The 23,124-nt window shown below is 61.5% G+C and overlaps 1 protein-coding gene across 6 annotated transcripts in view; it reads left to right on the top strand.

The window, feature by feature from the left end:
* The first annotated feature begins 1,255 nt into the window (after positions 1-1,255).
* Positions 1,256-23,124, top strand: part of ATP2B4 (ATPase plasma membrane Ca2+ transporting 4) — a 53,350-nt gene continuing 31,481 nt past the window's right edge. For 3 of the 6 annotated variants that reach the window (XM_030965580.1, XM_030965585.1, XM_030965584.1), the window contains exons 1-2: positions 1,256-1,408; positions 22,184-22,671. In XM_030965580.1, the coding sequence (XP_030821440.1) occupies positions 22,476-22,671 (196 nt within the window). In that variant the 5' untranslated portion in view covers positions 1,256-1,408; positions 22,184-22,475. Of the gene's footprint in view, positions 1,409-6,381; positions 6,596-12,990; positions 13,441-17,519; positions 17,655-22,183; positions 22,672-23,124 lie in introns of those variants that run through there. The other 3 variants (XM_030965579.1, XM_030965583.1, XM_030965582.1) reach the window with 3 other exon arrangements.

Raw genomic sequence — 23,124 nt, 5'->3', positions numbered from 1 at the left:
GAATTATGGAGGTGCAGGCCCTCAAGGGGGGAAAAAACCCTTGGGAGCGCTAATGAGGGGTTAATGAAGGGCTAATGAGGGGCTGTGGCCGTTCCACTGGTTTAACTGGAAGTGGAATGGCCAAACTGGGCCTTGGGAGGGGATTATTGAAGGCGCCCCCTCCCAGCCCTGCTGGGCCCGTGGCTACCGCGTGTGGGCAGCAAGGCCAGAGCTTTTCCTGCTTTGGGAAGGATTCCATGAGGGATTTTATCCGGGTTCCTTTAGAAAAAGGGGTGAGGGTGGGATTTGGGGTAGGGGGGTTGGTCATGCTGGACCCCGGTGGCTCTCAGGGTGATGGTGGCCCATGAGGGGACAGGGTGGGTCAGACCTGGGGATCAACACCAAAACCGCTAAAAGCCCACAAAGAACCCCAATTTTGCCACAGGTCACAAAGTTCCTTCTGCCTCCCCCACACCCGGAGTGGGGAGCGGGTTGGACATGAGGGTGCCCTCGCTTTTTGGGGTGCTCACACTGCCCCTGGGGGTCCCCACATTGCCCGGGGAGTCCCCACATTATTTGGGGTCGCACCCCCTGCTCTGCCCGTGGGGTCCTCCCACTGTTTGGGGTGCAAATATTCTCTTGTCCTGGGGGGTCCCTAAACTTTCTGGGGGTGCATCCCCCCACTCTTCCCGGGGGGTCCCCAAATTGCCCAGGGGTGTCCCCATATTGCCCGGGGGTGTCCCCATATTGCCCGGGGGTGTCTCCATTCTTCCCGCGGGTGTCCCTACCCTGCCTGGGGATCTCCATTCTTCCCAGGGGTGTCCCCATTCTTCCCGGAGTTCCCCATCTTGCCTGTGAGTCCTCACCCCGCCTGGGGGTCCCCATATTACCTGGGGGTGTCCCCATTCTTCCCGGGGGTGTCCCCACCCTGACTGGGGGTTCCCATATTGCCTGGGGATGTCCCCATTCTTCCCGGGGGTGTCCCCACCCTGACTGGGGGTTCCCATATTGCCTGGGGATGTCCCCATTCTTCCCGGGGGTGTCCCCCCATTACCCACGGCTGTCCCCACCCTTTCCAGCCGTGCACCCCCCACTCTACCCATGGGCTCCTGCCCCAGTTTGGGGTCCTCCCACCCCGCTGTCCCCCCTGGCCGTGCCCTTCACCCAGTTCCTTTCCCCGTCCCCCTTAAGCAGCCGTCGGGGCGTGCAGCCACCTTAAGGGAGCCCCTCCCCCGGCGGGCTGGGACGAGCCCTCCCCCTCCCTGCCCGCCGTCCCCTCCCTCGCCGGCCCGGCCCCGCACGGCCCCGCACGGCACGGGGGTTGCCATGACAAGCGTTTTCTCCCGTTAGCTCCGGGACCGCTCCCCCTCCATCCCATGGCCAGTCGCGGGGGCTCCGCCGCCAGCCGGGCGCCGTGGGACCGGAGCCGGTGAGTGCGCGGGGTGACCCCGCCAGCGGGGTACGGGGGTCCCCAGGGGGGTTGGAGGTGTTGGGGACACTGCGGGGACGCACGGGAGTGGCGTGGGGAGGCCGTGGAGGGGGTTCTTTGTAGGAGCGGGGGGTGCGGGTGGGTGGGAGCATCGCTGTCCTCGCTGTGCCGGGCGGGTGGGGCGCGGGCAGCGGGGATTTCACCGCCCCGCTCCGTCCCAGTGCAGCAGGTGGGATGGGGGGGACTCGCCGTGGGGTCTTACATCATGGAGGGGCTCGGTGTGGGACCCCCCCGACCCCAATCCCACTTGGGAGAGGTGGGGTGATGGGGTGAGCGCGGTCCGGCCGCTCTGGGGCGTGGGCGGCTGCGGGGCGTGCAGCCCCCAAACATCTTGTGGGGGGCAAGTCCGGCAGCCCCCCGGTGTTTGGGGTGGGCGAGGACGCTCCGGTCGGATCCTACAACTTGTTGCCCGCCCTTGGGGAGGCTGGTGAGGGGCGCGGGGGTTCCCGGTCGCGCGTGTTGCTGGATTTTTTGGGGAGGCAGCGAGTTGTGGCATTGCGGGGAGGAGGAGGATGAGGATGATGGAGGAAGGAAGAGGCGGGGGAAGGGGAGGGGGGCTTGCGGCAGCCCAAGGACAGAGCGGGGATGGTGCTGCGTGGGTGGGTTTGGGGTGGTTTTTCCCCATCTGTGGGATAGAAAAGGGGGCTGCTCCCTGCCTGGAGTGGGGTGACTGGGGTGGGGGGCGGTGGGATGCGGTGAGGAGGGTGGGATGCGGTGGGGAGGTGCGTGGGGGTTGCCCACGGCACGGCTGGGCACGTCCCCCTCCTGCCTGCACCAATCCAGCTGGGCAGAGCCACGGCAGAGAAAACAGGAGCGGGGAGGCGGAAAATAAATTAAAAAATAAATCAGGAAATCTATTGGAAGCCCGGCCAGGCTCTGGCCTCGTCCGCCTCCTCCTGCCTCTGCCCTCAGCGCTCTCCCTGCATCCCAGCCCCGGCTCCGGAGCCTTCCAGCATCCCTGGCCTGGCTCGGTGGGTCCGTGCCCCCGGTGGGCTGCCCGGCGGCGGGGGCGGGGGGACTGTGCGGAGCTGGGTGGTCCCTCCCTGCTTCGCCAGAGGCGAGTGGAGATGTTGGGAGGGGAGGAGGGACAATAGGTTATTGTGCTCTTATCTCTGGAGACCTGAGCTTGGGTGGGGGTTTGCATTGCGAAGCTCAAACCAGTGCAGCCAGTTTCTGCCCGTGGCCGTGGACCGGCAGCCCTGGACGTGGGTGGACGGGCAGGAGCAGAGGGCAGCGAGCTGGGGTGGAGGTGAGTGCTCGGAGCTCGCCAAGAGGCACCCAGAGCCGTCCTGGGGCCAGGGGACCCCGAGCTGAGCCCCCCACCCCAAACCCCCTGGGCTGCGTGGGCAAGGCAGGGTTTGCGCCGCTGCCTGCGCCCTGCCTGGCTCCAGACACTGCCCTCAATCTTTCGCTTCTCTGAGCACTGAAACGCACCTAAATTATTAAATCATGAGCGAGAGAGGCTGACGCCCCCGCGCTCCGCCAGCCCCACCCCGCCGCGCCCCGGGGATCCCTCCCCGGCCGTGGGCTTCCCTCCTCGGCTGCCCCGTCGGGTGACCCCCCCGGAACCCTCCCCGCGGGCTGCCTGGCGGCTCTGGGGGGCTGCAGGTGCCCCTCGGATCTCAGGGGTGCAGGACCCTTCCTCAGCGGTGGGCGCTGGGTGGGCTTGGAGGCCGAATTGCACCCTGTGGCTGCCTGGGGCCGGGCTGGATCGCCTCGGGTGCGTGGATGGCCGTGGCACGGGGAAGGTGCCGGTGCCGGGATGGGGCAGGTGGAGCTGGGAAGCGCCCAGGGCAGGAGGCAGCGCTTCCCCATTCCTGCCCTGGCACCGCGCATTCCCCGCGGGCTCCGGCCCCGTCCCGCCCTGGCCGCCGGCGGGGCCGCGGCTGCCGCTCCCCGCCCGAGCCCCGGCTCCTTCCCCGCTTCCTTCCCGCCTGGAAAAGCGCTGGGAAGTGCTGCGAGCGCTGTAGGTAGAGAGGTTTGAGAGGGCGCAGGCTGTTGTTGGGTGTTGGTTTCTTTTTTTTTTTTTTTTTTTTTCCGCTGGCGATGATGACGGAGGGAATTCCCTGCGCTGCCGGCTCGCCGCTCGCGTGCCGTGGGTCCGCATCTCTTTCCCGGGGGAAATCTGTCGCTGTCACCCGAGCCTTGCGGGAGCCTCCGGAGCCGCCGTGCCCGAGCCCCCGGGCAGAGGCCGGGCAGGGCGGGGGCAGCCGAAGGGTGGCACAGTTCCTTGGGCAGGATGAGTAAGAGCAGGGAGGGACGGCTGCTCCTCTCCACTATTGTTTAGCAGTCGAAAGCGCCGGGGTGGAGCTGAGCTGGAGTTTCCCCCTGTCCCCAAGCCCTGGGAGACGAGCCCGCTCCTTCCTCGCCCGCCCCTCTCCGGGGCCGCGGGTTCTCCGCGCGTTCCCCGCTTCTCTTTCGGGTTATGTGGTTTGGGTTTTTTTCCCCCATTTTCCTGTTTCTCCTCCCTGCTAGGCCACGAGCGGAGTTTTCCCGCAGTGGCCACACGCAGTTCCAGCAGCGCGGGTTGGAGCCCGCGGGGATTTGAGGACCCAAATCCCTGCGGTGGGGAGAACTCGCAGCCGCCGCCCGTTTGCTGCTGCTGCTGCTGCTGCCGCTCCCCGCGCAGGGCCCGGCGAAGGGCTGGCAGCTCTGGCTTCCTCCTCGCCCACGGCTCCTCCCCGCCGGGCACGGCTGCGCCCTGCTGGGAAAGGAGCCGGCGGAGAACCTGCGGTGAGAGCCCGGGGATCCCGCTGGGCTCCGGGAGCGGCTGGGCAGGGACAGCGAGCCCCGGCTGGGAGGCACGGGGTGACCATGGAAATGGGTGCGGGTCCTCTGGGAGGTGACCGATGGTCAGTGTGAACATGGCAATGGAATGCAGGTCTTGGATGGGAGTGACCCATGCTCCATATGACCATGGCAATGGGAGGTGACCAGTGCTTGGTGTGACCATGGCAGTGGAAGTGACCAGAGTGACCAGTGCTCAGTGTGAGGTGACCATGGCAGTGGAAGTGACCAGTGCTCAGTGTGACCATGGTGATGGATGCAGGCCCTTCGATGTGAAGTGGCCACAAGCGGTGCCACTTCCCTGGTGTCCCCCATCTCCTGTGGCTTGCTGGCACCTCCTGGATCCAGGGATGCTGCAGCACTCCCAGTAAGGAATGACTGTTCTCACACACTGGAGTGGATCTGGTGTGCAGGGCTAGGAATTTGAACCCATCCCTGTCCCCCTCATGTTGTGCTGGGTGGGATTAGGGATCCCATGGGTGGTGATGGGGCTGGAGATGCTCCTGGGGGAAGCAGCTTTGATGGCAAAGGTGGCAGATGTGTCCCCAACCTCCCTCCTCTCCACATTGGTACAGGCAAAGGTGACGAGCTGGGGGACAGGGACAGGCAGGTGACAGGATCCTGCCCAGCCCAGTGGTTTTCCAGTGGAAGCCACTGGTTTTCCCACTGACACTGGGACAGCAAATGTGTTTTGGGGTGCAGGGCCAGCCTTGGGGTCCCTGGGAGCAATGGGTGACAGCCACAATCCCTGTCACCTCCTACCAGCGCCGAGGCCGAGCTAATGAACCCTGTGACTTTGATGTTTTAATTAGTTGCTTTTGGCTTTAATGCACGGGGATAATAGAGTTTCTATGGACTTATAAACCCTGCCCCTCTGCTGGATCATTAGGAAAAGGGAAAAAACACACGAGGTAAGCCTGGGTAGGGACAGGAGGGAAGCTGGAGCCCTGTGGAGTGCATGACACCCGCTGGAGTGTCACCCACCCAGCTGGTGACTCTTTTAAACCGCTAATTAAGCACCTTAAATCCTGGGAGAGCTCTCTGTGAGTAAGAGCTGAGTTCAGAGTCCTCCAGCGTTTGTGAGCTTCTGGGAGGGGTCTCAGATTTGAACGTGGGAAGCTGATGCACAGCGAGGCCCCTGGAATCAGGGATTGGGGTTGTGGGATTCCCTTTTGGGGCTGGGGGGTGACCAGGCCACTGTGGCCCAGGCTGGTGGCGAGGGACATGGGGACCTTCATGGGGTGCTCCTGGGCAGGGATTTCTGGATCGTGGCATCAAGTCCTACATGGGGACCTAAATACGGACCAGGAGGGTGCAGGCTGGGGAGGGGACACACAGCTGTGACACCAGCAGCCCAAATCCCGCAGCTTCGGGATTTGGAAGGGACGTGGGATCGATCATCCATCGTGGGATCGATCATCCATTGCCCAGTGCCAATGGGGGGAGAGCTCCTGGCTTCGGGAATCCCTCCCTTCCCTGCGGCACCAGGTGCTGTGGCAGCCCCCAGGGCCACACCAGGGCCACACTGCAGGGACCAGGCCACACCAGTGCCACGCCAGGGCCACACTGCAGGGAGTGGGCCACACCAGGGCCACACTGCAAAGACTGGGCCACACCAGTGCCACACTGCAGGGACTGGGCCACACCAGTGCCACACCAGTGCCACACTGCAGGAGGGGCCAGGCCACACAGCCACACTGCAGGTAAAGACAATGAGGTGAACCAACAGAACTGCAGGGCACACCAGAACGCAGGGGACCAGTGCCACACTGCAAGGACCAGGCCTGTCCCCTGCCACCCGTGCCCACTGCAGCCACCCGAGGCCGGGCCCTGGCCTGTCCCCAACGGGGGGAACTCCTGGCCAGGGCAGCAGCAGCCAAAGGGAAGCTTCGGCCAAGTGTCGGCGTTTTGTGCTGACGGGGAAACTTTTCCTTCGACGCTTCCACGGCAGGGATGAGTCGGCAGCTGGGCTGAGCCGAACGGGGCGCCGGGGGCGAGGAGCAGCCCCGAGTTTGCCATTCCGTGCCGTGTCCTCGTGTTTTGCCGCCGCCGGGCCGCCGTGGGCTGCGGGAAGGAGCAGCGAGCTGTGCCTGGGCAGAGCGCGGCGCGTAGGAGTCCCCACCCGGAAGAGTTTGTCCGGCGGGGCCGGGGAGGGAGGAATCCGATCCCTCCTTTTCCCAGGCTGGGATCCCAGCGCGCTTGGCTCTCCGTGGCCTTGGCCGGCTCCCCGCTGCCGAACCCCCCTCAGCGTGGGTCTGGCCCCCCGCTCATCCCGCCGGGCCGGGAAGGGTCCCGCAGCAGCGATTCCCGACATCTCCTCTTTGTCTGCGGCTCGGAAAGGTCAGCCCTGCCTCGCTCCGTTAAGGAGCTGTAAATAATCCCGCTCCTTGTGCCGCGGGGCCGGCTCCAGGGCTGAGCCCAGCATCCTCCTCCTCCTGCCCGGGCCCAGGAGCCGTGCCAGGGGAGGTGATGCCAGCCCGGGGGGGACGCAGCGCTTCAGAGCCGGGGGGCAGCGGGGTGCGGGCGGCCCGGGGGGGACAGCGGCGTGTCCCATGCCAAGGGCAAGACTCGGGATGGCTGCTCCCGGCTCCTGCCTTCTCCAGGCTAAAAATAAGCCGCTGGCCCTCACCGTGCTGCCTCTGCTCGGTCTGGGGGGGCTGGCGGTGGGCAGGGGGTGAATCCGGGCTCCGGGGGGACCGCGGGGCAGCGCAGGCCCGCGGGGCGGTGGCAGGGCCTGCGTGGGGTTGGAAGTGACCTTTGCTCTTTGAGCATCGGGGTCGGTGATCGGATTTTCAGGTCCGGGCTCGGATTTCGGGCAGAAGGTGTCTGATTTTCGGCGCCGTTTCTCGAGATGCTAATTAAGGACCCTGCTGCAGCAGCTGGAGCTTTACTGTCCCTTCACCACCCCTCGCTTGGCCGGGAGGTGCCCGTGGCCCCTGGAATGCCCCGTGGCCCCTGGAATGCCCTCGGCTTTTCGCTTCTCGCCTTTTGTTCCTGCTTGGGAATGCCGATGCCTCGCCTCTCAGGGGCTCCAGCTTTTCCAGAGGCTTAGTGGCGTGGCCCTCACAGCATTCCAGCTCCTCGCCTCCCTTCCCACCTTCTCAAAAATAACCCCGTGTTGCTGGAGCGCTGCTGGGGGCACAGCCCAGGATGCGGTGGCAAAGCTGCTTTCCCACTCCTGCCATTCCACAGGCAGCCCAGGGACACCGGGACGAGCCAGGAGATGGCTCAGTCCTCCAGCACTGTCCCCTCTCATCCTTACTCTGTCAAAGCCCCCTGATTTTGGGATGATCCCCGGGCAGATGGCTCTGAGTGGGATCTGCCGGCTGTGGGATTCTTGTGGCACCTGCAGAGCTCAGCCCGGCTGCGTCCCAGCCCCGGCGTGACAGATTGCTGCAGCTGGCAGCCGGGATCTTCCCGGAGCTTCCCGCTCCAGAGGGGCTTCCTGACGGAACCAGGCACGTGGCTGTGCCAGCAGCAAGGATCCAGCATGGCCTTGGTGATGGGGACATGCCTGGGGCTGACCCAGGCTGGGAGGGAGCTCGTGCTCCGGCGTGAACCTGAGTTAAACATTATTCCTGCCTCTGGAGCAGGGAGGGATTAGTGCAAGGAGTGAGAGCTCGGTGCAAGGAGGGGGAGTGCAGGGAAATGAGGGCAGGCTGGATTTGTGGCCGTGCTGGCAGCTGGGAATGCCAGGCTGGCACTGGAGGAGTCTCAGGATGGCCGGAGCGAGGCTGGAAGGGGTCACAGTGTGGGTGACAGCCTTTGGAGCAGTGGGAATGACAACCAGGATTCATCCCGATGGCACAGGCCTGGCTGCCTTCACCTGGGGCTGAATCAGCTGCAGGGAGCCGGGATCAGAGACTTGGCTGGGCTGGGAGAAGCTGGGAAGCGTGGCTGGGATCTTTCCTGGGTGTCCCTCTCTGCAGACGTGGCTCTGAGTCACCACATCCTGCCTGGGAAAGTTTTGGGTCCCCACACTTTCATCGGAGCAGCCGGGCAGAGCTCTGGGATGGGCCTCAGAGGGTCCTGCTGGATTCCCTGTGGGAGCCAGGCCATCCCTAGGGACAAACCTGTGGGGCTGGGGGCCACAAACCCCCAGGTGCAGGCTGGAGCTGGGAGAGGGTGAAACTCCACATCCTGCATTTTCCAGTGTGACTGGTGCTGGCTATTTTTAGTTGTCCAAATTAAGCTCGCCTTAAATGCTGTCTTTTGAGGTTTCTTTGAGGGAGGAGGCCTGGAGTGGTGTTATTTCCCAAGTGACTGATTGCTCTCCAATCTGACCCCAACCAGACTGGCCAAAAAAACGAAAGGAAGGAGCAAAGCTGTGGCTGGGAAGCATCTCCTCTCCGCAGAGCTGTGCCCGAGGGTGTTTCCTGAGTCAGCAGGAGATTTCCTGGGGGAAGGAGAAAGTAAACAGCATCCCCTTGGGGAAATCCAGCTGAAAAACCTCATCCTGCTACCTGCTCTGGCATCCCCAGGGTGTGCTGTGCCCCTTGGGAGCCGGCCTGGCTATTCCACGGGGTGTTAAATCCGTGGGTTTCTCACCTCAGGGACATTTTGGATTTACTGGAGTGTGCTGGGTGCTGGTTGGGGCTCCTGGAGGAGGTGAAAAGGGCTGGAACCAGGGGCGGGGTGCTGAGATGCTGCTCCCTGTTTTGGGGGAAGCTCATCCAGAGGGGGCTGTCCTGCTATCCATGGATTCTCCAGAGTGGCTACAGCCCATCCCATGGACCCAAAACCCATCCATGCCATGCTCCAGCTCTGTATCCACCGCTGGATTCTCTTGTGCCAGCTCCTGACCTTTCATCCCTTGGACCTGGGAATCTGGGATCTGTCCCCTCTGGGAATAGGGTCATTGGGAAAGGATCCAGGAAAAGCCAGCAGGGAGCAGAGGATCCCTTGTGCCTTTCATCCCTTCCCATTCCCTGCTTCCCTTCTTGGCACCGTTTTCCCACCTCTGCCCATCCCTGGATGCGCTTGGTGCCTGTCTCACCTCACCGGGCACCTGCTGGAGCATCCCCCACCCAGAGCTGGCTGCAGGAATGGCCTTTCCTCGCCCTGCATCCCCTCCCTCAGCAGCAGCAGCAGCAGCAGCAGCAGCAGCAGCCAGGCGTTTCCGTGCAGGTCAGCAGCCAGGGGATCCTCCGGCTCCTGCAGTCGGACGTGAAGTGCATGGAATCCCGGGAAGCTGCTGCAGATGGAGTTTCTGCAGCGCCGGGGGAACGGGGCCCTGCGGCCCCAGGGGCTGGAGTGAGGAGCTGGAAGTGTTTCCTGGCGTTCCCTGGTGCTTCCAGACTCGGGACTGTCCCTTTTCCCTCTGGGAAGGACAATGAGGGAGCCTCCCTTCCTCCTCCCACTCCCCCGGACGCAGCTGCCTGCGCGGCCCGGCCTTGTTGTGTCTCAGTCCCTGGGACCTGGCTGGGATCTGTCCCCTCTTGGGGTGATCCTTTGGGAACAGGGCCGTTGGGAAGGGATCCAGGAAAAGCCAGCAGGGAGCAGAGGGATTTTCCCAAATCTCAGCCTCCTCACCCGGGACCTGCCTCCCCTTGAGTGTGGGAGCAGCCAAGGTGGTGCTGGGGGACCCCAAACAGTTCTGGGGGATCCTAAACAATTCTGAGGGATCCCAAACAGTTCTGGGGGATCCCAAACAGTACTGGGGGATCCCAAATAATTTCGGGGGAATCTAAACAGTGCTGGAGGATCCCAAACAATGCTGGGGGACTCCAGACGATTCTGGGTGACCCCAAACAGTTCTGAGGGATCCCAAATAGTTTTGAGGGAACGCAAACAGTGCTGGGGGATCCCAAACAGTGCTGGACAACCCCAGTCCGAGCTCCCACCCTTCATTCCCGCTCTCCTCGTTATTCCAGGAGCAAACCCCCCTGCCCAGCCCCTGCCTGGGCTCTGTGGGAGGTGATGGAGAGGATGAGGAAGGCCCCTGATACTGCAGAGAAAATGCTGGGGAAGGGAAGAGGAAACAAAGCCTTGGGGATGGAGGGGATTCCAGCAGGCAGAGCAATCCTGGGCGGGACAGCTGGGCTGGAGGGGAATCCTGCCCGTGGGTTTGGCATTTTTCCATTGGGATGGGGAGCGGGAATCACACCCTGAGCCACGGGTGTGTGTGTCCGTGCTGGGCGCCAGTGTCCGGGGAGATCCCTCACTGTGTTCCCACAGATCCCTTGCTGTATCCCATGAATCCCTCACTGTGTTCCTGGGATCTCTCACAGTACTCCTGTGGATCCCTTGCTGTATCCCATGGACGCCTCACTGTATTCCGCAGATCCCTCACTATATTCCCGGGATCCCTCACTGTATTCCCAGGATTCTTCTCTGTATCCCTGTGGATCCCTCGCTGTATTCCTGGGATCCCTCACTCCATTCCTGAGATCCCTCACTCCATTCCCGGGATCCCTTGCTATATTCCCATAGATCCCTCTCTCTATTCCCGGGATCCGTCTCTCCCTTGGCTCCGTGGCCGCTCGGTGCCAGCTCGGTGCCCCTAACACCGGGATTTCCCCACTAATCTGGGCCCTATCGCTGCTAAAGCCGCAATTATCCCTGGATTAGCGCTGGTGCTTAGAGCCCCACCTGGGGTCGGGCCGTGCCAGAGCCTCCCACAGCCCCAGCTCCTGCCAGGACACAGGGGCTGGTGGCCACTGTCACCTCGGGTGACCCCAGGGCTGCTTTGTTTGGAGGCTGGGCAGAGGCTGTGGGGTTTTGGGGGATGTTATTTGGGGTGTGAGCATCCCCGGCAGCACCATCACTGTTGTGTCTGAGGTTGAGCTTGTCCTAGCAAGGCCAGGCTGGGCTTGGAGCACCCTGGGATAGTGGGAGGTGTCCCTGCCCATGGAATGGGATGAGCTTTAAGGTCTATTTCGTCCCAAACCATTCTGGGATTGCATCCCAGCATCACTGCAGGTGGGTTTTTTGGGGAGCTGGGATTTATGGCAAAGCCTGGCTTTGGGGCCATGGAAGGCCCCAGTCCTCCTTGTAGGGACATGATGTATCTATGTGAGGGAAGGGATATCCCAGTTTGCCAGGGTTACTGGTGCAGCTGGGAGGTGCTGGGAGGAGGGAACACGTGGGGTTGGATGTGGCATAAACAGGATGGCAGGTCAGGACTGTGCCGGGCTGCAGGGCGGGGTGTGGAGGTGGGAATGCCAGGGTTGGGAATGACTGACAGGGTTGGGAATGTCAGGGTTGGGAATGTCAGGGTTGGGAATGTCAGGGTTGGGAATGACTGACAAGGCTGGGAATGTCAGGGTTGGGAATGACAAGTCTGGGAATGTCTGGGTTGGGAATGACACGGTTGGGAATATTAGGGTTGGGAATGTCAGGGCTGGGAATGTCAGGGCTGGGAATGGCTGACAGGGGTGGGAATGATTGGCAGGCCTGGGAATGACACCCCAAACTCCACAGCTCCAGATCCGGGTGTCTGCAGGGTGGCAGCAGGACAAAGTGCAATTTTAGGGAGCAAAGAGCCCCATCCAGTTGGAATAACTGCCCATGATGATGATGATGGTGGTGGTGGTGTTGGTGCCTCTCCCCAGCTCATATAATCAGCACTTAATTAAAGCCCGCTAACGGTTTTTAACTGCTCTGACTCCCCCCAAACCGGGAGTGTGGTGCCTGCTCTGGATCAGGGCAGTGCCTGGCGCTGGTGGGAAGCGCAGCTCGAACAAAGCTCCTCTCAAAAGCACATCCAGGGTTTTTCCAAGGTTTTTTCCATCCCTCAGAGACATTTCCTCCAAAACACCGGTGGGGTTCAGCTGGGCCGGGGTGTTGGGGTGGGTGAGACCCTGTGGGTCACCCCTTGAGTGGGGGGATGCCCAGGGTGGGTGCCCAGCGTGGTGCCCCTTCCCTCCCCGCCTCTCCCACCCACCCTGGATCCCTCACGGTGCCTCCAGGCATTTCCCACCCCCAGCCCCTTCCCGCCCGCCTAGATTCCCTCCCATATTTATTTTCCAAGCTGATTCCTGCTGTTTGCTCAACTCCTCGCTTCTCCCACCTCGAGGGGCCGGGGAAGGAGGACCCTGGGAGGCTCCCGGGGGTGGCTGTGCCCCCTCCCAGCTCATCCCAGCTCAGAGGAGCTTTCCCTTCCCCTTGCCCTGCCCCTCCCCGTGCTCTCCTGGCCCATCTGGCTCTCCCCTCCTATTTCTCCATATTTTCCAAGCTCTGATTTGCCTCTCCCGCCTGTTTTTTTTTTCCTTTCCTTTCCTTTCTTTTTTTTTTTTTCCGATCTCCACACCACCACCACGGAACTTTTTCTTATCTTTTTTATTTCCCCCTTACTGGCCGAGGGGGGGGGTCTCCATTTAAGGATTTTTGAGGATGGGGGTTCTTTTCTCCGGGATAAATATTGCCTTCCCCCTGCTCGCCTGGCTCCCTTTAATTAGACTTCTTACTGCATGGAACAGTTCGCAGTTATATATGGAAAACAGCCCACACTTTCCCAGGAGCAGGGCATGTTGGGAAGGGAAACGGGAGCAGCCGGCGCGCTCTTCCCTGGGAGCCGCGTGTGTTTTTCCTATCGCTTTTCCCGACTTTATTTTTTTAACCCTTTGCAGCAGCGAAAAGTGCTTGCAGCCTTTCTTTTTATTATTTAATTTAATTTTTTTTACCCCTCTCCCATCCCTTGTTGCTGGCTTAGAAAATCCCTGCTAGGCTTCGGGTTTTTTGGTTGTTTATTTTTTTTGATGGGAAAATATGGATTTAGGGCTGGAGGAGTGTGGGGAGAGGGATCCCAGCTAGCCGGGCTGGCAGGAGTTACAGGGTGGCCGGCAGGGATGTGATCCAGAGCGGGAATTCTCGGAGCTGGGAGCAGGGACACCCATCCCGGCTCACGTGGTGGCGGTGGCAGGAGGGGCATTGCTGTCCCCAGCCCTTCCCCGTGTCCCCAGGGCTGCTGCCACCCTCGGGAGCCGAGTGCTGGGGTGCCCTTCCCGCTCTGGAATTGTCTGGGTTCCCCTGCAGCACATCTGGAATTGTTGGGGATCCCCTACTGGCGCATCCCCAGCTTTAGGGGATCCCCCAATTGCCCTGTGGTGTCCCAGCAGCCCTGCCTCTCCTGCCTCAGTTTCCCCAGAGGGGGATTTTTGGGAGGGATTGCTGCCAGTTTGGGTTTTCTTTCCACGGGATTCTTCACGGAGCAGGGAAGAGGAAGCGGCTCCGGCGGTGACAAGGTGAGCCACCAGGTGCCCCCCGCTGTCCTGGGGTGTCCTGGGCACCCCAAAACCCACGGGCTGCCCCTCTCCTCCTGCTGCCTGCCCCAAGCAGCAGATGCTTCCCCTGGCTGCTGCTGCTGGAGGAAGTGACGGGCCCGATTTTCATCCCCCAGGGATCTTCGGGGTAGGAATCCCCTGTCCCTGTGTAATCCTGCTAAAAATACCGTGCCTGTGTCCTCCTGTCCTGCCCGGTGGCTCTCCTGTCCTCCGAGTGTTGTTTTCCCTCTCAGACTGCCCGTGCTCTGGGTTTGATTTAATTTAAGCTGAGTTTAAAAATTCCTGTGCTTTCTGAAGGGGATGTGGGAAGGTGGGAGTTGGGATTGGCGGGATCTCTGCTGTTTGGGGCCGTGCTCAGGTGTGTGGGGAGATGAGCTGGACACCAACTGCTCCTGGGCTGCCCCATCCCATGGGAGAGCTGGGAATGGTAGGAGCATCCCTGCCCTGGGCTGGGATAACCCTGGCTCTGCCCCTGCTCCTGCCAAAATCCTGCTGTCCTGGGATCCAAAAAATCCAAAATCCTTGGTTGGGGAGAGCTGGGAATGGTGGGATAACCCAGACTCTGCCCCAGCTCCTGCCTAAGGAGTGTCCTGGGATCCAAAAAATCCAAAATCCTGGTTGGGGAGAGCTGGGAGTGGTGGGATAACCCAGACTCTGCCCCAACTCCTGCCTAAGGAGTGTCCTGGGATCCAAAACCCAAAATCCTGGTTGGGGCTGTGCCCAGGAGCGGCTCTGGAGCAGAGGGCTCTGGGCTCCTCCCTCCTGCCCTCAGCACCCTCCCGGCCCTGTGGCCTCTGCTCCAGCCTGGCCAGCTCAGACACTGCCCCCAGCCTTTCCCTGGCCTCTCCTGCTCCTCAGGGGCCTCCCAGGACAGCATCCAACTGCTGGGGCTGCAGCATCTCCCTGCGAATGGGATCCCCATCCTGCCAGGGTTCTCGGTGTCACCTCCCTGCTGGCCAGGTGTGACAGGGACTCTGCCAGGGCTGGGATGTGGCCACTGCTCCGTGTCCATCCTGGAGTGCTGCCAGAGCAGCCCCAGGGCCTGCTTTGCTGCCTTGTTTTCATCCTCCGGTCCTGCTCCACGATTCCAAGCTGTCCAAATCCCAAAGCTCGGCTTTGGACTCGCTCTGGGCTGTGAATCAGAGCTAAGCCAAGCGCAGGGTAGGTCTGGAGGAGGGATGGGAGGTGGAAGGGGTAGTGGGGTGGGAGATGCTGCTCTGGACACCTCCCTGCAGCAGATCCACCTGGAGGGAAGGGAAAGGAGGAGAGAGGAGTCACCCACTGTGTGCCAGCTGCTGCCACATCACCCCGTGGTGGCTTCCCAGTGCTCCCAGGCTGGGAAGAGCCCATTTCCTGGTGCCAGGTGGGATGGAGGAGTGGACAAAACCTCGTGCTGGCATCCAGGACAATCCTCCCAAGGGCTGTGCCACTGTCACCTCCAGGGACCAGGAGAATTTGGGGAGAGAGGGACAGATGCAGAGCAAAGAGCAAAGCAGCCCAGCTCCTCCCTACCTGAGGGCTCCTGTGTAGAATCACGGAACTGTTGAAGCTGGAAGAGATCTTTAAGATTGTCAAGTCCAATCTTTAAGCCAGCAGTACCAAATCCAACGCTACAGCACCACATCTACATGTCTTTTACTGTCCTCTAGATGTTACACTCAGGTGTGACATCCACATTCTCTGATTTTGAGAGCCATATTGTCTGATTTTGCTGATCAGACGATCACAAACAAAACCATTTGGTGTTAAAAGTACCAGAGCTGCTGGGGAGGTGGCAGAGGGGCTGCCCAGGGGATGCTGTGCCCCTGCAGAGGGTGAGGCCTGCAGGTGTTTGCTGCTGCAGGAGAGGCTGGTTTTGCTCCCCATCCTCCTGCATTCCTGCACCGGCCCTGCTACCTTGTAAAGCACGAGAGAATAATGAGAGGAGCGGCGCTGATTTAGTGCAGGCGCCGCCAGAGAAATACCAAGGCCTTAGATGGAAACATTCCCCCTGACAGCTCGCCTGGAGGCTCCCTGCTTTTCCTTTGCTTCCACCCCCATGGAATTCCTGGGCTGCTGCACCCTGAGGCTCGGGGAAGCCCCGGCTGGGGGCGAGGGCAGATTCCTGACCCCCGGCACCGCCAGCTGCGCCGGTGGCTTTGGCACGTGGATGTGACGATTTTGGAGGCCTGGACAGCACAAACCAGAGCTGTCACAGCCCCTGGTGGCAGCAGGCTCAGAGCCGGGGGGTTTGGCGTTCAGGGCTGTGGGTTTGGGGGCTCAGGGGTGTAGATTTTGGGGCTCAGGGCAGAGGGATTTGAGGAGCCGCGTCGTGGAGCGCTGCATCCATGCCAAGGCCGTGCCCAGCGTTCCGCCTCCAGCCTCTTCCCTGCCCTTTGCAGGAGTTAATTGCTGCCTTGGGCACGCCAAAACCCAGCAGTTTTCCAACGTCAATTAGCAGGAGGCAAAATAGGAGCAAAAAGGGAGCCAGAGCAGCTGGAATGAGCGGGGTGGTGGCGGCGGCCGCGTGAGTGCCCCGCAGGATGGCGGCAGGGACATTCATTTTGGGGAATGTCACCTCCTCCTGCCTTTTCCTGCTGCTTTCACCGTGACCTTGGCCCTGCTGCCATCCCTCCTCTTAACCTGGCAGGAGGAAGGAGAGGAGGATGGTGTGACATAGCCAGGCGTGGGACAATGCTCTGGTGGCCTTTGGTGTCACCTGCGTGGGGACGAAGGTCTGCGGCCAAGGGGGTGACAGCCGGTTTGGGGACAGGCCCCAGCCTTGTGCCCTGCACGTGGCAGCCCCGTGGCTGCGCTGCTGGCACCGGGAATGGTGTGCCTGGCACAGCCCTGTGGGAGGAAATACTACGGGGCTGTCACCGTGGGTGACGGTGACATCGCCGGTGGTGGTGACACCGCGGGGCCAGCGGCTCTTGTGGCACCCTGAGCCTGCGGTAGCTGGTGGCTTGTGGCGTGTCCCCTCCCTTGTCCCCAGCCCAATGTCGTGGACAGGGGAGGTGCGGAGAAGCCGCTTGGGAAACAGGAATTCTCACTCGTGGGAAACGGGAATTGTCACTCGTGGGAGTCGGGAATTGTCACTTGCGGGACCCGCCGGGATGCGGGACATGGGGACCCTGCCCTGCCCGCGGGGGCTGGCGAGGAGCAGCCTCAGGGGCCGGATCCCAACAGCGAATTCCCGCAGGAATTCCCGGACTGCAGCTCCAGCCCCGCGCCCTGGGCTCCGTCACTGCTCCGTGCCTGGTTTGTCACTCGCTTTGTCACTCGCTTTGTCACCGGGCTGGTGACTCAGTTTCCCTGGCACAGCGCTGCTGCTGCCACGCTCCGTGAGGCACCAGCGCTTCCTGGGCGTTTTCCTGCTCCTTTTCCAGGACATTCCCTCCACTTTTATTCTCCCCACGTTTATTCCCCACGTTTTTTCCCCCCTCCTCGCCGGATGGAGCCTGCGGGCTCCTTCCCCCTCTGCCCCGCCAGGAGCGAGGGGGTCTGGCTGTCACCGGGCTGTCCCCCGTGCCAGGGCTCGGCTCTGCAGTGTCCCCAAGGTGTGGCACTGCGGGGTGGCACTGCGGGGTGCGGGGGGGCCCCTCCGGGCAGGGCAGCGTCGCTGTCCCCTCCCCTGGCGGAGGAAGCGGATGCTGCTGCGGGAGGAGGGGACATCCCGCGGGTGCCACAGGTGGCTGTCCCCGGGTGCCCCGGGTGCCACCGCTTCTGCTTTCGGCACCTGCAGCCGCCCGGGGCAAGGAGGGGAGCCAGGGGACAGCGGCGTGGCCGGGGGAAGGGGACAGGTCCTCCTGGGCTGGCGCAGGGTCCCTGAGTGCCGGGGGCTCTGTCCGGGCTGTCGCAGCCTGGCCTTGTCCCCTTCGCCTCTCCGTGGCACCAGGATGGAGGTTCCGCCGCCGTGACCTTCTGCCACCCTGCCCCGCCTCCCCGAGGGTGACAATCCCGGCTGGGATGTCGCCTGCCCCTCCGAGCCAGCCCCGAGCATGAGGTTTGTCCCCGTGCGCCACCTCCTTGTCTCCTCCCCCGCCGCAGGAGGTGACAGCCCCGCGGTGTCCCCTGCGGGTGGCCTCGCCCGGCGCCGCAGGGGTTAAGGAGGGAAGGCTTCCCTTGCCAGGGGTGTTGCTGGGAACAGGCAGGAGCAGGAGCGGGAGCCGCTGCCATCTGCACATTGCGATTTGGTGAGTGTGCAGGGGAGGGGCCCCCCAGGCCCACCGGGCCCCCCGGCTGCCCGCGGTGGCTCCGGGGGGACACCGGGGACCCCACGAGCCCCCCCCGAGCCGCTGGCACCGCGGGCTGGGCACCGCGTGCTCCACGTGGCCCTGTCCCGCCAGCGCAGGGAGCCGGCTCAGCCCCGGCGTGGGGGTCGTGCCCCTTCCCCCGGTGCCCTCCCTGTCCCCAAGGCTGTCACCTGTGCCCAGTGCCAGTGCAGAGCCTGGTCCCGCATTCCCGATGGGAAAGTGTCTCCCCTGGTTCTGAGGGGCTGCAGGGGGGTCTGGTGCCCTCCCCAGCCCCCCCCGGTGATGGCAGCACCCCATGGGTCTCTCCCGGGGTTCCTGCCTGGATTCAGCCATTCCAGAGGATTTTCACTTCCCTGTGCCCTCCCCAGCCCCCCCAGTGATGGCAGCACCCCATGGGTCTCTCCCGGGGGTCTCTCCCTGGATTCAGCCATTCCAGACGATTTTCACCTCCCCAGCCCCCGCAGTGATGGCAGCACCCCATGGGTCTCACCCTATGATTCCTGCCTGGATTCAGCCATTCCAGAGGATTTTCACCTCCCCGTGCCCCCCCAGCCCCGCTCCCGGAGGAGTGAGTGGGGTCAGTGCGGCCTCTGCAGGGGCAGTCCCAGCCGGCAGGGCAGGAAAGGGAAAAAATCTCAAAGCCGAGCCAAGGAAGGGTAATTTTGAGGGAGTTGATTTTTTTTCTTTTTTTTTTTTTTTTATTATTTTTTTTCCCTTCCTCCCCACTTGGCAACATAAACAGCATCCCTGACAGCTTTACATTGAGTTTGCCATGGCAACCTCCGGCAGCCAAGTGTTCCCAACACCCCATTCCCAAACTGGGAGAGGAGATGGACCCTGGTGGGTGCTGCTGAGAGGGGCAGAGTGTAGGGCTGGGATCCAGGTGCTTGGGGAAGGTGATGCCACCTGGATCCACCTGATCCCAGCTGGGATTTGTGGCTCTGGGCAGGGAATGTGGTGGCTGGTGATGCTTTTCCTTGGCCTGGTGGTGGGAGATGTCCCAGCTGGGGCACAGATTTCATCAATGGAAGAACCTCCTGAGCTTGAGCAGGGTTTGCTGATCATCCGTGGGAGGATGGAGCAGTGCTCCCATCCGGGGTCTCATCTGATATCCTGAGGCAGGAGGATCCCTGTCCTTACCCAGGGACCCAACCATGGCTGCTGCTGGCACGTGCCAGGCTCCTGGTGCCATCGGCAGTGCCACCAGCATGGCAGCAGGGCCGCCCACGCCGTGGCTGAAGTTGTCACTTGTGGCATCTCCAGCTGATTAATTTTTCCTCGTCGCTTTTCTCCGAGGTTGAATCCAGCAGCTGCTGGGGCTGGGGTGGGCAGAGACCACACTGGGGCGGTGGCCCTGGCCCTGGGCACTGTCCCTGGCAGGACAGAGGTGCCCCTGGCAGGACAGAGGTGCCGTGCTGCCGTTTATTATTCCGGGCAGGTTCAGCTGCAGCACCGGCTCCGCCGCTCCTCGCCAGCTCCTCCTGCCTGGAGCCCGCACGCTCCTTCCTCCCCTCACACCCCTCTCCTTCCTCCCCTCACACCCCACCAGGCTCCAGGGTGGGTCCCCAACTCAGGGATGGCATTTGGGAGGTGACACAGTCGGTGTCAGCACAGGGAGCTCAGGTCCTCTCCCACCTGGGCTGTTTTCTTCCCTCAGGGAGAGTTTGTTCCTCTCCAAGGTCTGGGGGCTCTGGGAATGGATTCCCAGAGTGAAGGACAGAATGTGCTGGGATCACTGGGAGCTCCTCAGAGCAATGGTTCTGATCCGGGTGGATCCCCTGGGAATGGGGCTGTGATGCCAAAAGGGCTGGGGGAGGGTGCTCAGAGCAGACAGGAGCCATCCCACACCTCGCTCCCAGGCTGGGATTGCAGGGTGGGACACAGGGATGGTGCTGGGTCCCTCCTTTCCTCCCAGGACAGAGCAAATTCCAGGCTGGAATCTCGCAGTGGGACACAGGGATGGTGCTGATCGCTGCCCCCTGAGCTCTGTCAGGGGTAATTAAGGGCTAGGCCGTTACAGTATTAATTAACTGTCTCCCTCTTAACCTCTGAGCGCTTCTCAGACAGCGCCGGTTGCTATGAAAGAGGAGGAAATGAGCGTGGTGGGGTGGGGGAATTAGCGTTTTTTCTCTTAATCAGCAGGAGCCTGCTTAATTGGGCCTGCCACCTCCTGCTTCCCGCTGCTGGGAGCTGCTGCCTTGCAGGGATGGATGAGCTGAGCTCCAGGAGGAGCCGTGGGATAACAGGGCTGGGGATGGGCAGGGATCCCTGCTGGATGGGGCAGCAGAAACGCTCTGGCTCGAGGAGTTTGGGTGTCCAGGAGCTGCAGTGTCCCCATCCCTGTGTCCTTCCATCCCTGTGTCCCTATTCCTGTGTCCCAATCCCTGTGTCCCATCTCTGTGTCCCCATTCCTGTTCCCCCCATCCTGCTGCTCCCCTCCCTGCAGCTGGGGCACAGGTCCCTCCCGAGGTGGGGACATTCTGGCTGTGTCACTGCTGTCCCCGAGGTGCAGTTGGTGCCTGTGGCGCCCTGATAGTGCTGGGACCTGCCCTGGGGGTGCTGCTGGCAGGATAAGGAGGGCCAGGCAGGGGGGTTTGGTTCTTTGGGGTTGTGCTTCCCCAGAGATTGAAAGTCCCTGGGGCTGGGGCTGGAATTGGGGTGGTTTGAGACAGCCCTGGGGCTGGAATTGGGGCTGTTTGGGATGGGGCAGTTTGGGACTGCCCTGAGGCTGGAATCAGGGTTGTTTGGCATGGGGCAGTTTGGGACAACTCTAGAGCTGGAATTGGGGCAGTTTGGGTCAGCCCTGGGGCTGGAATCGGGGCAGTTTGGGATGGGGCAGTTTGGGACAGCTCTAGGGTTGAAATCGGGGCTGTTGATGACATCCCTGTGCTGATTTGGTGCCTTTCTGTGGGGTTTGTGAGGGCTGGTGCATCCCCTGTGTTCTGGGATCAGCTGTGGACGTTCTCCCTCCTCCCTCCTGTCCCTCCCCAGCCTGCTCTGCCACCCCTGGGCCCTGTCTTGGGTGGATGCTGCCGGAGCGGCCGTTCCCTTGTTGTTCTTTATTTATTTTGCCCTCAGAAAGATTTTATTTTCTCTCCATGAGAGCCTCCCCTCGCAGCCTTTTTGCCTCTGGAGTGCCGGGAGCTTCCCTGGAGCTCAGGAGCACAGCTAACCCTGGCTGACAAAAAGCCCTTTTTCCCTCTGGCCTGTGCTGTTCCCTTCATGTCCCTATTTGTCCCTAGAACTCTGAGATGCCAGCAGGGAATCCCAGCCCCCAAATCCCTGAGGAATGGGGGAGCTGTGGGATGCTCGTGGTCCCTGCCTGGCTTGGTTGAAGTGTTTTTGGGGCTCCCCTGTGCTCGCTGGGTGGCAGCTCCTGGGGACACTGAGAGCCACTCGCTGCCCTCAGGGAGCCACCTCAGAACAGGTCATTAACGGAAAAGCCTCGATTTCTGAGAAACTCTCAGGTTTTGGTGGCTTCTCTGCCACTTCCCCCTTCTCTTTCGTGGTTCCTGTGGCATCTTTCAGCTGGTGTAGAGCCCACGGGGTGCTGCAGCCCCTTTCTCTATTGGGGTATTGGGATATTGGGTCATTGGGATATCAGCATGTCGGGGTATTGGGATATTGGGAATTTGGGATATTGGGAATTTGGGATATTAGGACATTGGGATATTAGGATTTTGGGATATTGGGATACTTGGATATTGGGATGTCAGGATATCGGGGTATTGGGATATCAGGACATTGGGGTATTGGGATGTTGAGATTTTGGGAATTTGGGATATTGGGACATTGGGGTATCGAGAAGTTGGGATATTAGGATTTTGGGATATTGGGATATTTGGATATTGGGATATCGGGACATTGGGATTTTGGGAATTTGGGATTTTGGAATATTTGGATATTGGGACATTGGGATAATTAGATATTGGGATATTAGGATATTTGGATATTGGGATAGCAGGATATCAGGATTTTGGGAGTGGGACATTGGGATATTTGGACATTGCAATTTTGGGATATCAGGATATCAGGATATTGGGATATTTGGACATTGCAATTTTGGGATATCAGGATATTGGGATATTGGGATGGTTCCCTACCTGCCAGCAGGGCAGGGAGTGATGCTGCGGCCCCCACGTCCTGCCCAGGGGAGGAAGCAGCTGTTTCCCACTGCTGAGGGGTATTTTTAACCCAAAATCACCGGGAGGGTTTGTCTGGGCTGAAAGTGAAGAACCACCTGGGCTCCTTTCCTGCCCGGCCCCGCAGCTGCGGCTTTTCCCCGCTCCACACTCCGAGCTCAACTTCTCACCCAGGAATTCCCGCCCAAACCACGCTGACACCGAATTCTCCCTAAAAATCCCCTCCTTGGGGCAGTGACGCTCCCCTCTCCCACCCCATGGGGCGCCTCGCTCCTTCCCAAGCCCTTCTGACGCCGATATTTTTGTTTCTCATGGTTGTTTTCACAGCTCCAGTTGCTGTGGTATCCAGGGAGCCCCTCCTCCTCCTCCTCCTCCTCCTCCTCCTCCTCCTCCCGCTGCAGGAGCTGCACGCCGGGCGTTGCTAAGGTCGCCTCCGCGGTAACATGCACATCCTGTTTACACCTTCATCCCGACAAGTTGGGCTCGGATAGAGCCACCCGTTCCCCCCGGGAAGCCCCCAGGGAAGGGGCCACACGGAGCATCCCCCCCCGGAGCCGCCGGAGCCGCGAGCGAGGCCGCGCCAGGAGCGCCGTGCCGGTGGCACCGGCACCGTGACAAGATGACGAACAACGTGGCCGACCACCACCCCGGGAACTCGGTGGCCGAGGGCAACCATGAGGGGGACTTTGGGTGCTCCTTGGTGGAGCTCAGGAACCTCATGGAGCTGAGGAGCGCCGAGGCCGTGGCCCGGATCAACGACTCCTATGGCGGCGTCCAGAACGTCTGCAAGAGGTTGAAGACGTCGCCGGTTGAAGGTGAGTGGGCTGGGGTTGTCACCTCTGGGGTTGTCACCTCCAGGATGGAGCCACATGGAGGTGACGTCTAAGGGTGATGGCTCCCGTGGTCTGAGGTTGTCACCTCTGGGTTTGTCATCTCCAGGATGGAGCCACGTGAAGGTGATGTCTAAGGGTGGTGGCTCCCATAGTTTGGGGTTGTCACCTCTTGGATTGTCACCTCCAGGATGAAGCCACATGGAGGTGATGTCCAAGGGTGGTGGCTCCCGTGGTCTGGGGTCGTCCCCTCTGGGGTTGTCACCTCTGGAATGAAGCCATGTGAAGGTGACACCTGAGGGTGGTGGCTCCAGTGACTGTCCCGTGGTCTGGGATTGTCACCACTGGGATGGAGCCACACAAAGTCACATCCAAGGGTGGTGGCTCCAGTGGCCATCCCATGGTCTGGGATGTCACCTCTGGGGCTGTCAGGGATGT

The sequence above is a fragment of the Camarhynchus parvulus genome, chromosome 26 (genome assembly GCF_901933205.1).
Source record: "Camarhynchus parvulus chromosome 26, STF_HiC, whole genome shotgun sequence".
Lineage (NCBI taxonomy): Eukaryota > Metazoa > Chordata > Aves > Passeriformes > Thraupidae > Camarhynchus > Camarhynchus parvulus.
This window is presented reverse-complemented; position numbering and strand designations above follow the sequence as displayed.